Genomic DNA, 16,836 nt, shown 5'->3' on the forward strand with positions numbered 1-16,836 from the left:
TTAAAGTGTGGTAGGCCTGGCCCCTAAATTGATAATCATATTTATTTCCTACTTTAGACACGACCACCATCTATTAAATTAAACTTACTGTATTGAAATTGTGTTGATGTCTTTTCTTTAACCTCTCACTGCCGTCATCAGTACCAACCATAATGATGACGTCATAACAATGCGTATTTGCCAAAACTTACTGGTTTCTCAATGAGTATATTCGATAATTTTTTTTAAACAAAACTCAAAGTGAGACTTAGAGGAAGTTTGTTGGTTCGACAGATCAGAAAACTGTCTAATTTCACCCCAACCTTCAACTGCCCTCCACATTCACACCTACACATCTTCTTTCTCTCGCTCACAACACACCCGCTGTCAATCAACCAGTCGCTTCCCTTATACCCTCGTCCATCTTTACAACAACATACACGTCAACACACCCGGTCTCTCGTCTCGCTACAGGATACATACACAAACGCAGTGATCCGTACCACGTATACACATTTCGTACACAGTACATCACCACACAGACCTGATTGTGACATTGTTATTGGGTGAAACACCCAAGGAATAAACAAAGCAACACACGCATGAACGAGAATTAAAATTGGTCGGGGTGTTAAAACGAACATACATTAATTTTAATTTTCTATATATCTTAGACTGGTACTTCTGAAACTAAATTATAACAGATGTATTGATCATTAGTAACACGAAGAAGTCGTGTTTTAGAGTTTGCAGTAGACTACTGTATTGAAAGGTTAGTTGAATCTAATTAGATTTATTTATTATTCACTATTTGAAAAGCGGAAGAAAAATTCTTGTGACTTGTGCACAGTTTAGCTTGTGTGTTGTGTATTCTCCCATAAACCCTACTAGCCGTCTCGCCAGACTACACAGTGAGGTTCTCTTGTTACAAGGCCTGGTCTGTTACTGTAAAACTTATAATGTATAACAGATTCGGGTTTCTTCGTAAGCACACACAATCACAATGTTTATATAAATCTGATTTTTTAATAATAATTATAATAAAAATAAATACACCGGACCATTAAATGCGAATTGGGAGTATTTTGTTTCACAGCTTAGGCTGCTACTATCAGGTATGTTTGACTCTTGATCCTTTACAGCATATAAACATCACGCATGATATCCCTGGTGGTTTTAGTTTTAAATCACAAGTGTAGAGTATGTAACCTTAAAGATAATCATTGTCCTAGATACCACATCATGCGTTGCACACAAAAATGCCATTCAATTTTGATTCTTGGTTAAACATTTTCGTTAAGATTAATTTTTTTTTACATTTGGCATCCGACCAGGATAGGCAAGCACACCAATTATTGTTCATCAACACATTCGATTGTAAATTGAAATGGATATGATAATAATTATGTTCTTATCAATTAATACTTGTTGCTTGAGAGGTGGCATTTAACACCAGGTATTTACATTCTGGATGCGCAATATTTTTGTCATGTGACACACATCTTCTCGAAGACGATTGGATAAGTTGAGTCACATGTCAATAACAACCACATGACTTCCTGCATAAAGTAACGTTGTGTAGTTTGTCGGGTAGGTCAGTTGAAATTCGGTTTTATTTTGTTTTATCACATTTACTGTTGTTTAATCGGACTCCTGCTTATAAAGGTAATTCAACTTTGTCAATCTTAATTATATTTTACAGGCCTTTGTATAGTAACTTGATAAGGCTCTAGAGCTAAAAGAAATGACATTAAAATTATTGAAACGACATAAATTACTTCTTTCCACATAAAATACTCTTTTTAAGGATACCACATTTTTAGACCCACGGGGCTGTACTAGAAACACCAGGCTACTGTAGACACAATAGGATACATGAAACACACCAGCCAATATATATATATATATATATATATATATATATATATATATATATATATATATATATATATATATATATATATATATATATATATATATATATATATATATATATATATATATATATATATATATATATATATATATATATATATACATATATATATATATATATATATATATATATATAATTCTATTATTGGAGAAGTTAGAAAACAAGCTGTAAGCGCGCCTAGGCATATCGCAACCTCCCCCACCCCGCACGGTCTGGTGAGCTGTGTTCACGTTAAATGTTTACAATCGTACAGCCGGGTTTAGTAACGGCTATTAGCGGCAGATAATTTAGTTTGAAACTAATTTAAACTTAGTGGATGTTACTAAGAGGAGGCTGCTTTCACGGGGGTGGGGGGGGGGTGTAGGGTAGGGTTGGGGTTGGGGGAAAGGAGGGTGGTGGGAAAGGAGGGTGGGGGGGTATCGTCCTTAACGGCCTACTGATAGTGTTTTAAAGCAAATATTTTCAGTGGCAGCGTTGATACTGTCGAATTCACACATTATGAATGACTGAAAAGTAGAAAATAAAACAACTAAATATCGGCGTATAATACGCCGCGGGTCGGCTCGTATTAATTATTGGGCTATACTAGACACCCTAGACTTCATTAGACAAACAAGGCTGCACTCGAAACACCAGGCTGCAGACACACGGCTATATTAGAAACACCAGATTACTCTAGACGAACCAGACTCAGTGTTTCTTCCAGACTTTTTTCTCCGGGGGGGCACTTGAAATCTTCGGGGGGGCGGTAAACTTTCTTCGGGGGGGCGGACACTGTTAAAAGTATATATTTTCTATATAAATTATATAAATTTCATTTCGTTCGGGGGAGCGGTAAAAATTTTTTGGGGGGGCAAAGCCCCCCCGAAGCGATGCCTGAAAGAAACTCTGACCAGACTACATTAGACATACGAGGCTAAATTAGACACATTCTGATGCGTCTCGGGGGGGGGGGGTGCTGGGGATTTCGGACCGCACCAGGTTACTCCATTTATGGGTGACACCAAGGCAAATAATAGTAAAATATATGAAGAAAAATAATGGTCGTTCCAGTTAAATGAATGATTAATTAGTCTTCTAAGAGCCAAGTTGACAAATCCCGACAGTGCGTGGGTTGGAGGGGGTGGGGAGGGGGCGGGGAGCGGAGGGAGAACCATGGCGTAAACCTACTAACTATAGAGAAAACAATGAAACATCCATCCGTATCAATAACCTACTATAAATAAACATCTTTAGTATTATCAGTGCACAGTATAAAGATATCAGGGGGGGGGGGGGGGGGTAACACTAACTAAATGTTAAAACATTTGCCTGAGGAAAAAACTTTAGTTGAGCATTGTAATAACGATATGTCAATCGACTACTGGGATGTGGGTGACACCAGTTTTAGTCATTTTCTACAAAAGCAATGTTTTTTCCACGAATTTACAACTGTGAGAATTAGGCCCCTCTAATTTGAATTGATATAAGTTGACGCCACTCGACAAATAGGTAGGGGGGAGGATGACACAATATACACCTTCCACTGAAGCGGATTAGGGTGAAACCACATTGGAAATTTATAAATCTACATATAAATAGGCAATTAAAAGAGAGCAGCAGATGTATAGAACTGGTTAACTTGCAACATTAAAACATTTTGACGCTTTTTGTCAGCTACGAAAAGAGTTGCCAAACGTTTTGAATCAATTAATTCACTTCTTAAATCAATTAAATCTTTTAATGTTGTGTTTTATGCAATGAAATATTTAAAATTATAATAATTTAATAACAAATGTAGTATACTCATCAGAGGCAAAGAGCTACTAGCGGATAAATAAAGCGGGAGTGATCTTCCCTAAACTTACTCGAATCTTCTTACATAACACTACGGGGGATGGCAAATTGGGATATAAACATGATTTTTAATCCATTTTAATTACTTCAGCTTTTTAAAAATAGAATACAATCTCGAAGAAAAACAATTGCGCACCAAGTGAACGACAAACCATGAGCGTATAATGGTGAGGAATATTATTAGTACATTATAAATTCATATGCGTTTTTAAGGAATCGATAATAAAGTACTAATTTCGATCAACGATATAAACACACTAAATTGTGTTGATTTGTTTATTTTCTTTTATTACACCTTTGATCGATCGTTATAAAATTATGGGAATTTGATGAGAATACTATTAATATAAATATAATAATAATACTAATACGGAATGCTTTAATTTATTTAATGATTAGAAACATGATTGTCATATAAAACGATGTGTGCAACAAAAGTACATGTGTTACACGCAAAAGCAATTTCAAATATTTTTGTATAAAATTAGAAATTTTTTTCAGAACCAGAACTATGGCATTTTGCAAACCATCTTTTTCTGGATCTGGCTCTTCTGCCGAAGACGTGTATAGTGCAGCACAATCGGGTTTAAAGTCAGTATCAAATTATAATGTCAAAAACAGGGAAGGCTACACAGCGTTAATGCTGGCTGTAGAACGAGACAACCTCCAAGTTCTGAGAGCTCTACTTGAAGCTGGCGCTGATGTAAATGTCAGCAGATCTTCTGATGGCAGCTACACAGCTTTGTCTCTTGCTGTTGACAAGGGGCACACAACTGCTGTACGAGAACTGCTTCAACATGGCGCTTTCCTTTCTTGCGAGAAGGGCATTGAGGCTTTAGATTTGGCCAGAGAAAATGGTTTTTTGGATGCTGTAGTCAGGGGAGAGGAGTTGCTAATTAAACAAAATAAGGAAATAATTATGGATGGAAAAACTGGAGTTTTTCAGGCATTTAAAAATAATCGAATAGATTTAGTTCAGGATCTGGTTACAGCAGGAAGTAATATTTCGCTAATACACGAATCTACATACACTTTTAGAAACAATAACAAGGTTTTACTGCAGCAGTTGATAGATAACGGAATTGACATCAACATTGTTTTCAAAGAAAGAACTGCATTAATTATGGCAATCTTTTTCGACAGTCCAACATGTGTAGACATTTTACTTAAATCAAATGTTAAAGTAAATTTTGTCAACAAAAATAAATTGACGCCATTGCATATCGCAGCACGTAAAAACGAACTAATTGTGAAGTTACTGGTAAATGCTGGTGCTGAAGTCAACGCCGAAACATGTGAAGGTGAAACACCTCTACATTTGGCAGCTAGCATGGGTGATATTCAAACAATTCAACATCTTGTGACAGCTGGTGGATCGGTCAACTGCATCAATAACGATGGAGATTCTGTACTAATGAAGGCTACAAAAAGATCTTCAAATGTCCAAGAAATATGTACATAACTTGTGAAATCAGGTGCTAATCTGAATGTACCTAACAAGTTAGGCGTACAGCCTATTGTAAATATTGTATATGTCGGCTGCCTTGAACTGATGCAGTTATTTTTAGAACATGGAGCAGACGTAAATGCGTGTGATTCAATGGGACGTTCTATTTTGTCACTAGCTATATGGAGACGAAAACGAGAAATAACCAATCTACTCTTAATTAAGGGCGCCGATGTTAATTTTATATTTAATGGAGAAATTCCACTGTTAATTATGGCCGTACAATTAGGAGATGTTGAACTTGTAAAAACAATGCTGGAAATGGGAGCTGATGTTAATTTTATGCTTAATGGAGAAGTTCAACTGTTACTTATGGCCATAAAATTAGGAGGTGTTGAACTTGTAAAAACAATGCTGGAAATGGGAGCTGATGTTAATTTTATGTTTAATGGGGAAGTTTCACTGTTAAATATGGCCGTACAATTGGGAAATGTTGAACTTGTAAAAACACTGCTGGAAATGGGAGCTGATGTAACTAAAGCTGATATTAATGGGAATACACCACTACATGTTGCTGTTGATGAAATAAAATTTAGTCAATCGTGGAAGTCTTGTTTGAAAAACATAGACCATTTTTTATGTGTTTACAGTAAAGAAGGTGTTAAGCTACACTTAACTCCGCAGAATTATTTAACAATAGAAGAAATAATTCAATACGATTTTCCTAGTCTGGAAATGGAGAAATGTTGTGACCTTGTAAAGATTTTAATCAAAGCTGGCGCAGATGTTAAGATATCAAGTGCATCTGGAATGCAACCAATCGTGAATATTTTAGACTTTGACAGCCCAGAATTAGTAGAATTATTTTTAGAACACGGAGCAGATGTAAATAGTTGCGATTCTAAAGGCCGTTCTATTTTGTCTCTCGCAATATGGAACCAAAAAGAAGAAATCGCTAATCTACTGGTATTAAAAGGAGCTGATGTTAATTTTATGTTTGTTAAACAGTTACCTGTTTTAGCTATGGCAGTACGGTTAGGTTACGTTGAACTTGTCCAAAAAATGCTAGAAAGGGGAGCTGATGTAACAAAAACTGACAACAACGGGAACACACCTGTACACAATATTTTATTTAATCAAACTTCAAAGTCGTTTGATATCAGTCACTCCACGTGTACTTGTAGCAAAGAGTATGATACTATAGCAATAAAACGACTCGTACATTTAGAATCATTTGAAAATGTACAAAAAGACCACATATGTATTGCTACACGTTTAGAGATAGTAAAAGTTCTAATCCAAGCAGGCTCTAATATAAACCAAGTAAATAATAAACTACAGAGCCCATTGCATATAGCAATAGAGCAAAACATTTTTGTTACAGACAAATATACTGAATATGTAAAAATGCAAATAGCTGGCAATGACCAGGAAGGCACATTTAATCAGCCGTTTTTTGTATGCTCAGAAAACTGTATAAGAAATCATTTTGCGTTCAACCCAAGTAACAAATGTTTCACTGTAACAATAGAAAGATACACATATTTACAATCACTTGAATGTAACCCACACAAAGAGGCTATTAATATTAAGACGCTTCTTAAAATTTTAAAGATACTTCTTAAAAGAGGTTGCAATGTGAACCAAGTAAACAATGACCTAGAGAGTCCATTGTGCTTGGCCATACGACACAAAGAGCTAGTAGAACTGCTTATTGAATCTAAAGCAGACGTCAATTTGACAGGTCGAAATAAACAGACAGCATTACATTTGGCAGCCAGTGGACCGGAGGAAATTGTCAAAATGTTGATAGATGCTGGGGCTGATGTTAATGCTGAAATACAGGAAACAGATGCAACAGATGAATCTGAAACTGACATTAAATTCTTTGGAAAAGAAAGCCAAGGTATTTTGAGTAATGAAAGTAGTGTATATACTAGCTTTATGTCTGAGGGTATTGATGATGAATCCCTAACAGATTTCCCAGCTCTACAATATAGATATAACAGGAAACGTCCATTCAAAGACATTGGTCCAACAAATACTATAGCATTCCAGTATGGTGAGACTCCTCTGCATATTGCAGCTAGAAGTGGCGAAATCGACTCCTTAAAACATTTAATTACAGCGGGTGCTTCAGTCAATGCTCTAGATAAAAAAGGAATCTCTGTGTTGTCAAAAGCAATAGAAAGCAAAAGTATTGAAAAGATCAAATATCTTGTAGAAGTCGGTGCTAACGTTAATGTACCAAATAAAGATGGTGTCTTACCAATTGTTGACATATTGCAATTTGACAGTGTTGAACTAATTAAACTGTTTGTAAATCATGGAGCAGATCTAACAGCTTGTGATAAAAAAAACAATACTCTTTTGACGGTTGCCTTAAAAAGAAATTGTAAAAATATAGCATTGTTTCTAGTTGAAAATGGCGCTGATGTTAATGTGTTGATTGATGGACATGTTCCTGCTTTATCAATGGCCGTTATGTTAGATGATGTGGAACTTGTAAAAAAGATGGTTTCACATAGAGCTGATGTAAATAAAGCTGATAGATATGGAAACACAGCATTACATGTCGCTCTTTCTTTTGAGTATGCTGAAGTGACGTCTGTTGAATATATGCCTCGTTTTTTCCTTCAGGAAGATCAATATTTAGATTCAATAAAGGGAAAACCTTCTATGCGATTTCTTGATGAGAAACTTATGATTAACCGTTGTGAACTTGTTGAGATTCTGATTGAAGCTGGGGCTAATGTAAACCAAACAAATTATTTTGTAGAGAGCCCTTTACACATAGCCGCTAAGGTTGATAACCTACTTAAAAACAAATCTGACACTGGTGATCATAGCAAATATGATGAAATTCTGACAACGTTAATAAATCATGGTGCTGAAGTGAGTGCTTCAATTCTTTATTATTGTTTATCAAATGAACAGTTTGACCAAGCTGGACGTTTATTAAACATCAGTACGTGTCATTTAGTAGACAAAACATTTAGAAATCTATTGTCTAATATTGTGTTATCACAAGTTTGGAGCATTTTCAAAACTAGACATTTTGAAATTTTACAAATGCTTGTGTACAATGGAATAGTGTTAAGAAGTAAAACATATGGAAGTGTTTCAGGGAAAACAATCTCATTAACCAGCCTAATGCTAGCGATAATATATAGACTTGTTGATTTAGCAAAATATCTTCTAGCAACTGGCTATATGACTGCAGCGGATCTGAGGCAACTTCGACAGTTTGATAAATCTCCTGAAGAATTACATAACATACTTTGTGAAATAGACAAAGAACCTACTGCTTCAACCATTGAGCTTCAAAGCCTAATACATGATGTTGTTTCTCAACCCTGGCCACTGGTCAAACTTGCTTTCATCACTGTGTCAACAATGTTGGGTGAAGGTCCAGAGCGTGATGAAAGACTCTCACAGACACATTTACCACATGACCTCAAACAACTTTTGATGTTCCAAACTCCAGTTTCATTACTTCCTGTTAGTGAATGGCCGAAAATGAAGATTCGCTTTGATCTTCGGGATGGAAAATGTCTGTCAAATATACACAACTTCTGGCCTTTTGGTAATTCTACAGACTTGAAAATTACAATTATCTAGGCTGATGTTTGAGGTTAAAAATACAACTGAACTAAAGCTCGTTTAGTATCACCAAAACAGAAGCTATTGTCAAAAGTTATAGAGAATCATTTGTTTAACACATTACATTTAAACTTTTAAGTTATAGAGGCCAAGACTTACAACATATTAGCTTATGCTACATATTGGTTACAATGTAAAAAGGATAGTTTGATGATAATAAAGAGGTTACTTATAAATGAAATCAGTATTGCTTTTTTTTAAAGGCTAACATAGCAATAGGATAAATTAGCTAATGTTGAATTATAATTCATAATTAAAAATTTCAGAATTAGGACATCTGAAATTAGCTTAACGAAAATTATACCCTCAAAGTAATATGCCAAAAAAAAAAATTCCCAAAAAGAAATAATATTGATAAATACCATACCATTTTGTGAAATTTATGTCAATTTGTTGTTAACAGTAAAATTATAGATAACTAAATAATATCTAAATGACTTATTGATTGCTTTTCTTATTATGTTGCGTATACACATGTTTAAATGAAGCTAATATTAAGCTACTTTCATACATTAGCAAAATGCAGTCATTTAGTGTATTGGAAATTAACGTATTATTTAATTAATTTATTTATTAAATGTATAGTCCTGCATATTTGATATTCCTTTTGACGATAATAGATAAGAAACAAACGATGTGTTTTCAGTATTTATATTAAGTAAGTTTACACTGCATTTAGTTTTACTTAAAGATTAACATTATCTGATATAACATTTTTTTTCTTCTATTTTATATTTCCGCAGATGTTTTGTATTCACAACTACGATACAAACTTCAAATTCTAAGAAACTATACAGAAAACAGAAGCAACAAGTTTTCACTACACCACAGACGGCACCTAACAGAAGACTTTCTAAAAGCGGCGTTTGATCTTAGAGGCAGATGTGTCAGGTTAAACAAAGATCAAATACAAGAACTAGAGCCATTAGTTGAAGAATGTATTAGTTCTATAGATGCCTGTATTTACTATCATGGAAACACATTTAATGTTGATAAAGGACCACAGTATTTGGCTCTAAGGTCAGGGCTTCAGTTTATGATAGAAGACTTTGAATCATTACAATTGGAATACAGTGTAGGATATTCTGAATTTACAGAAAACGTTGACTTTTTTACTGAACGTTTAAAAAACTGGCAGGAAAGTTTCGGAACTTTTTGTTTTTACGAAAACGTCACACACCGTGCTGAAGATCTGCGAAAACCAGACGGGATTCCTGAAGAGCATACATGGTGGTTTCCTACAGACTTTAAATAAAAGCATGGGGTATTCCTGATGATCATGCATAGTGGTTTTCTACAGACTAAAACTGAAAACAGAGGGTATTCCTGATTATCATGTTTAGGTTTCCTAAAGATGTTTGCATAATTTAAAAAAACAACAACATTTGAGCATCTAAACTGTTCCCTAAAATCCTGAACACGTTACTTAAATATTGTACCATTTCGATGTCTAAAATGTAAAATGCGTGGTTTTGAAATAATGGAAAACAACAATCACAAATTTAGGAATATTAAAACCATTGAAACCTACATAGACACAAACCAGCAATGGTGGGAAATTAACCAATATTCAAAAGATCTCTTGCGTGATCAATTAGCATTTTTGTTTTTTGCAGACAAAAAGGTAATTTATACTGAAGAAGAAATAGAAACTCTGGAATCTGTTGTGACAATAGTTATGACGCATGACGATAAAAAGTTGGAATCTGTTCGCGTCTCGTTGATTTTGAGGTATGATGCAACAATAGACAATAATGTGACAGTTTGGTCACCAATATTCCGATTTAAAAAGTTATCTTCACCAAAATATTACTTTATGGACAACAATATGCAGGTATGCGAAGAAATAGACAATAATGAATATGTTTACGTCTGCATTGGTTATGAGTCTTTGAATGAGACAAATGGTAACAGCATTACAAGCAATACATGTGTTTGTTTTCCGGGAAAGAATTTGCGATATCCGTTTGCTTTGATTTCAAATAATCCTACTTGCGACGACGGGAAATCACCCGCCATTAACGATCTTAAAAAATGCTTTAATAATTTAACCAGCACAACACTAAACGAAAAAGATGAGACCGTCAAGAGGTTGTTACCAGTGTTAATTTTTAAATTCACAATTAACTCCACGTTTCTAGAAGACATCATCGAAGCATTGAGAACACAACTAGAAACTAAAATTGTGGACGCTCTGCTAGAGGGTTACAGAGAAGTGAATGGTGAAACACAGACAGAACTCGGGAACGCTTATTTTATTAAAGACATTCTTCATATTGTACAGCACAGCAATTTATTTGAAAAGATTAAGCTTACAATAAACTCTTTTTTAAGTATATCAAAGTTCTTGACCCTACAATCTAAAGCCTTTGTACAGCTTTCAGAAGAAGAAAAAGTTGGAATACTTAATCCAGATTCAAACCAGCAACAATTAAAAGTAACATTAAAAAAATATCGTTTCTTTCTCGATACAGAACTTGTCAAAGCTGAACAAAAAATTAGTGAGGAGCTCTCGAAACTTGAAAAATGTTTGTTGAATGATTTAGATTTATTGAAAGGTCTAAGGCCTTTTCAAATAATAAGGCTTTACAAAATATTACGTGACACGTTTTTAAATTTCAACAATACGTTTATAGATCTAGGCATAGAGATAGCTAAGTTGTTGGGTATAACAACGTTTGAGAAACTCGATGCTGTGATGGAATTTGCAGCTACACTTTTACATGAAAAATCATCTGAATTAAAAGAAGAAGATGATAAAAGAGCTGAAGCAACAAAACAAAAAATTAATGAGATTAAAAAGCAGGTAAAGGATGGCATAATATCAGAGGATGAAGGTAGACTACAAATTAAACAAGAAAATGCAAAACTTAATGGACATAACTTTAAAAAAGGTGAAATTCGATGTAAAATTCGTTACAAAAGATTTGAAAGAGCTTCTGAAGAATTACGCAAAGAGTTAAAAGAAATTTGTAACAGATTTGTTGAATTGACAAGTGAATATACACTATTCAGCCAAGGTGAAAAATTTAACTTTGCTGATCCTATGCTTGCAGTTTCACATTACAAGAAACATGGAAAAGATTATTGGAAGAATGGTGTTAAAGTTATTCTAACATTCCAAAGGTATTTGCAAATGGCACGAAAAATGTTATCTAGGAAAGACATAGAATCTACTTGGGAGCAAGATGGAAGTATTAGAAGTTTTAAAGCTGAGAACAAAAACAAAACAAAAATAGCTGTCAGAAAAAACAACATTATTGCAACTTTATTTTTTGCTATTTAATTTTATGTTCTGTTCTTCTATAAATGTAAAACAATATAAAAGAAACATTTAATTTTTAATAACATGAATTATTCCTATGCATTGCTAGTTTCTATAACGGTTAGTATATCTAGTATTTTTTTTAAAAAGATGTATTAGTGTAAATTTGCAGATTTTCAGCTATTATGAGATACTTTATATTTAGTATTTAGAGCTTAATTTCTTATAACTTAACCGGTACTTGACGTAGACCTATACGTCTTACGTAACTTTTTTTTCCAGTTCATTTTGTTAAGAGAAATAAATGTTAAAACTTGTTAACCACACAACTGTAAATAGGATACAATGTAAAGATCACATCCTAAAATTTTAGCAAGCTCATTATGAAAAGCAAAAATTTGTTTCCCTTAATTGATTTTTTAGTTTTGCCACATTAGGAATATATTAAAATCAAATTAAAGTTTTAAAAAACTTTTAATATCAATCTAAGTTTGTTCATTCTTATATGCAAACTATTCACCTTTGTTTTATGGAAGTCTTCACGTATGTGGAACCTAGTTCAACTGTAAATACCATTCATTATTCATAAAGTAATTGTATTGAGGCCAAAAAATTACTACAAATTGACTGATTTTATAAAGTATGTTTGCTCTATATAAAGTTTATAAACAAAATATCTATTTACATAAGATTACCTGTAGTATTTTAAGATTTTAGGTTACGCAATACGTTTGTGAAATAATATATTTTTAAAACATCATAGTTAACAGATTTATATTAAAACATATTTTAATAATTTATTGCTTTTCTTTGTGTTTTACTACTGAACTGAACACAGTTTTACAATAAAGCATACGAGGTATGTAGGGTCAAAGCTTTAAAAAGCTCATCAATTTAGTGCTAATTTAAAACTTCTAGTGCCAATTTTCAGTCTGACAAATATTATTTCTACAATTACTTCTTTCAATGCTAAAGTTTAATTTATAATAAATCCAATCTGAAGGTCTAGAAAATATTTGAAACATGAAACATAGGTATAACTATAGAGATGTATTAATTCTTAACATAATAAAAAATGTTAAAAAATCTAAGTGAGTTAAATATCCGTCGCCAGTGCAACATAAAACGAGGTTTTAACATGAGATTGTATTCAACGACGACCTTCTCGATGTGGTCTAGGTATATTGCATGTTCGTACATATATTTGTTTTTAATTATGTTGACTTAGAATTAAAGTTATTTTAAGTCTAGATAATTGTATTCCTTATATTTAATAATGGGAATAATAAATCATTAATCATTTTCCAGTACCTCTTTCAAATAAAGATTACGAGCCGTATTTATGCAACACTAAGTTTTTTTTTTAAATTAATATAAAGGGGAATAAACGTAAGAGTATCTTAAAATTAGTCTGTTACTTACGGTGCATGCCCTTGTCTATTACTGCGTAAATGTCTAGCTGGTTGTTACTTTTCAATATTCAAATCCCTTTCCGTTACTTTCACTTTCACTTTGGTTCTGAGATGACATAGACTGTCTTTACTGGTTTGTTTACGGTTGTCCGTGACGATCATAACAACATAGATTACAAATGTGTAGGCCCCACTAGTACCTGGAGAAGACGGAACTAGAAAAAAAGGGCAAACTCGCAAAAACAATTTCTGGGCCCCCACAATATATATATATATATATATATATATATATATATATATATATATATATATATATATATATATATATATATATATATAAAGTAATGTATGTCTGTGTGTTTGTGTGTTTCTCCTTTATGCATTACTACACCTCTCATCACATCGCCGTGACACTTTGGGAAGTTGTTGAGAATATTCCTGGGGAGGTTTCTGCGAAAAAAATAATTTCAAATTCGCAGGGGTGGCGCCCCGGCAGGGCGCGATTTGTTTTTCTCTATATACGGTATATAAAAATAAAAGTCTATTTTGGTTTGGCATCGTTCATCCGATAGGCATGAAACTTTGGGGAGTAGATTAGAACACTATAGGGAAGGGTTCTGTCCAAAAATCATTTTTAATATCGCAAGGGCGGCGCCACGGGAGGGTGCGATTTTTCTCTATATACGGTATATAAAAATAATAAAAGTGAATTACAGTGAAAACCGTTCACACGATCGCCATGAAACTTTGGGAAGATGTTTAGAATATTTCTGGGGAGGTTTCTGCATTAAAAAACATTTTCAAATTCGCAGGGGTAGCGACCCAGCAGGGCGCAATTTGTTTTTTTATTCGATATATAAAAATAAAAGTAGATTTTGGTTTGACAGCGTTCACCCGATAGCCATGAGACTTTAGGGAGTTGATTAGAACACTCTAGGAAAGTGTTCTGTTAAAAAAATAATTCTTAATTTCGCAAGGGCGCCGCCACGGGAGGGTGCGATTTTTCTCTATATATGGTATATAAAAATAAAAGTCGATTTTAGTGTGACACCGTTATCCGATAGCCATGAAACTTTGGCGGAGTTAATTAGAACAATTCAAAGAAGGGTTCGGTAAAAAAAAATCCTTTTTAAATTTCGCAAGGGCGGCGCCACGGGAGGCTGCGATTTTTCCTCTATATACGGTATATAAAAATAATAAAAGTGAATCGCAGTGACACCGTTCATCCGATAGGCATGAAACTTTGGGGAGTTCATTATAAAACTCTAGGAAAGGGTTCTGTAAAAAATCATCTTTAATTTCGCAAGGGCGGCGCCACGGGAGGCTGCGATTTTTTCTCTATATACGGTTTATAAATATAGTCTATTTCGGTTTCACACCGTTCATCCGTGTACCATGAAACTTTGGGGAGATGTTTAGATCACTCAATAGTAGGGTTCTGCAAAAAAAAATGTTTAATATTGCAAGGGCGGCGCCCTCCGGGGGGGGGGAGCGATTTTTTTCTCTATACACGGTTTATAAAAAATAAATTCTAATATATTTCGTCAATCTTTCTTTTATCCCCGCGGTAACGCGCGGGGGGCGGGTAAGCTAGTATATATATATATATATATATATATGTATATATATATATATATATATATATATATATATATATATATATATATATATATATATATATATATATATATATATATATATATATATATATATATAGAGAGAGAGAGAGAGAGAGAGAGAGAGAGAGAGAGAGAGATAGATAGATACGAGTTAATTATCCGGTATTTGAAATCTTCTATAATTATGGCGCTAATTTCAATCTAACCGACAATAAAGGGCAGACAGCGCTAATGTTCTAAATTAAACATGGATTTCTAGAAAAGTTCCTAAAATACTTCATATGGTATGGTGCCGACCTTAAAATTAATGGTCGAGATGAAAGGTCAGCTTTAACCCACTGTGTATTGCAAGAGTGTGGGTTTCAGAGGGTGACCTATACAGAAATATTGCTTCAAGCAGGAGTGAATCCGTTGGTAGGTGTAAATTATCGGCATATGCTCTCTAAACATGAACTAGGGGGCGTAAAACAACAGGATTGGCTTTTGAAGGCAGAGGAGTATAGGCCAACTTATAAAATTATTATCCGGTTTGGTCATTTCAATTTTCTTCGTATGTTGATATACAACGGAGTAGTATTAAAACCTTCTTTGCCGAATCAAAACACGCCTAAGTTAACTGCCCTAATGTTATCTATTCAGCTTGAAAAAGTGGACTTATTGAAGTTTCTTATAGCTACATCGTACATGACCCTAGATGATTTGAAATATTTGCGTGAGTTGAGCAAAATCAATTTGAAGGACCGTCGATTTGGCACCAATAATCAATGGCCGTTGAATGTTGACATTTTTAAAATTGTCAAATCAGCTATGTCTCAACCCTGGTCACTGTTAAAACTTGCTTTAATAACATTTTCAACAACGTTGGGAGAAAGTCCAGAGCGAAATGAAAGACTCTCACAGATACATTTACCGCCTAAACTCAAAAGTATTTTGACGTTCCAAACTCCAATGGCAAAACTCCCTGTCAGTGAATGGTCGAAAATATCGCTGTTTTGACACGGTTGTTTTTTAACCTGTGCCACAACCCTACACAATGAACTTCTCTTCAGTGTAGTTGAATACTAAACATGCTAGGACCGTAGGGCTCGACAGTTTTCTACTTTGTTAATATCACTGTGTTGAATCGCTAAACTCTAAACTGTTCAAATAATTTTTTTTTATAAGACTCGTAACACTTGTATTTATTACAATTGATAGTCATATTATTTTTTTAGCTTTTCAAATTATTTTTGTTAGCAGGATCATTCATAAATATATTTTTGAAAGATAGTTGATAAGATATAGCTTAAAATGACGTATTATTATCATAAGTCCATTTGATTATAAAGTTCCGTGTATATATTATTCGTGTTTATATTATTTTACCAATTTGTCTGAACAATAAACTATTTTAACAGCAAATTATTTGTTCAATAACAAATGCTAAAATTTTACGCTTAAGTCGGCAAATACATGTATTGAATAAAACACTGTGTTTGAAATGTAAGAACTAGCAAATTTTAATAATCTTGTTAGTGTATTTTTAAGCCTTACTTATTTTGAAAGTAAGAAAAGTCTAACAGAGCTATACACTACAGCGACAACTTGGTAAAACTCGTTTTGAAAACCCCTCAAGAACTTGTTATGCCTCAACACTTGAACATCTTCACAATAGCGGCATTCATGTGGCAAGCTATGGA

General features: G+C 33.8%; 2 protein-coding genes across 2 annotated transcripts; both read left to right on the forward strand.

The window, feature by feature from the left end:
- Window positions 1–1,537: 1,537 nt before the first annotated feature.
- LOC131952535 (uncharacterized) lies at window positions 1,538–12,171 on the forward strand. Its single transcript, XM_059315255.1, has 2 exons — window positions 1,538–1,644; window positions 9,605–12,171. Exon 2 carries the CDS (start codon window positions 10,324–10,326, stop codon window positions 12,145–12,147), a length of 1,824 nt encoding a protein of 607 aa, XP_059171238.1. The 5' UTR covers window positions 1,538–1,644; window positions 9,605–10,323; the 3' UTR covers window positions 12,148–12,171.
- LOC131952500 (serine/threonine-protein phosphatase 6 regulatory ankyrin repeat subunit B-like) lies at window positions 4,263–10,116 on the forward strand. The gene is made up of 3 exons (XM_059315186.1): window positions 4,263–5,205; window positions 5,377–8,784; window positions 9,605–10,116. Exons 1-3 carry the CDS (start codon window positions 4,263–4,265, stop codon window positions 10,114–10,116), a joined length of 4,863 nt encoding a protein of 1,620 aa, XP_059171169.1.
- Window positions 12,172–16,836: the final 4,665 nt, after the last annotated feature.

The sequence above is a fragment of the Physella acuta genome, unplaced genomic scaffold (assembly GCF_028476545.2).
Source record: "Physella acuta isolate Inbredline_101_S28 unplaced genomic scaffold, ASM2847654v3 ptg000875l, whole genome shotgun sequence".
Classification (NCBI taxonomy): domain Eukaryota; kingdom Metazoa; phylum Mollusca; class Gastropoda; family Physidae; genus Physella; species Physella acuta.

Bases quoted from the DNA above. Each gene is read 5' to 3' on its own strand.
- LOC131952535 (XM_059315255.1), top strand. From the start codon at position 10,324: ATGCGTGGTTTTGAAATAATGGAAAACAACAATCACAAATTTAGGAAT.
- LOC131952500 (XM_059315186.1), top strand. From the start codon at position 4,263: ATGGCATTTTGCAAACCATCTTTTTCTGGATCTGGCTCTTCTGCCGAA. The intron at 5,206-5,376 runs GTACATAACTTG...TTTTGTCACTAG, and splicing joins TTCAAATGTCCAAGAAATAT to CTATATGGAGACGAAAACGA. The intron at 8,785-9,604 runs GTAATTCTACAG...ATATTTCCGCAG, and splicing joins ACACAACTTCTGGCCTTTTG to ATGTTTTGTATTCACAACTA.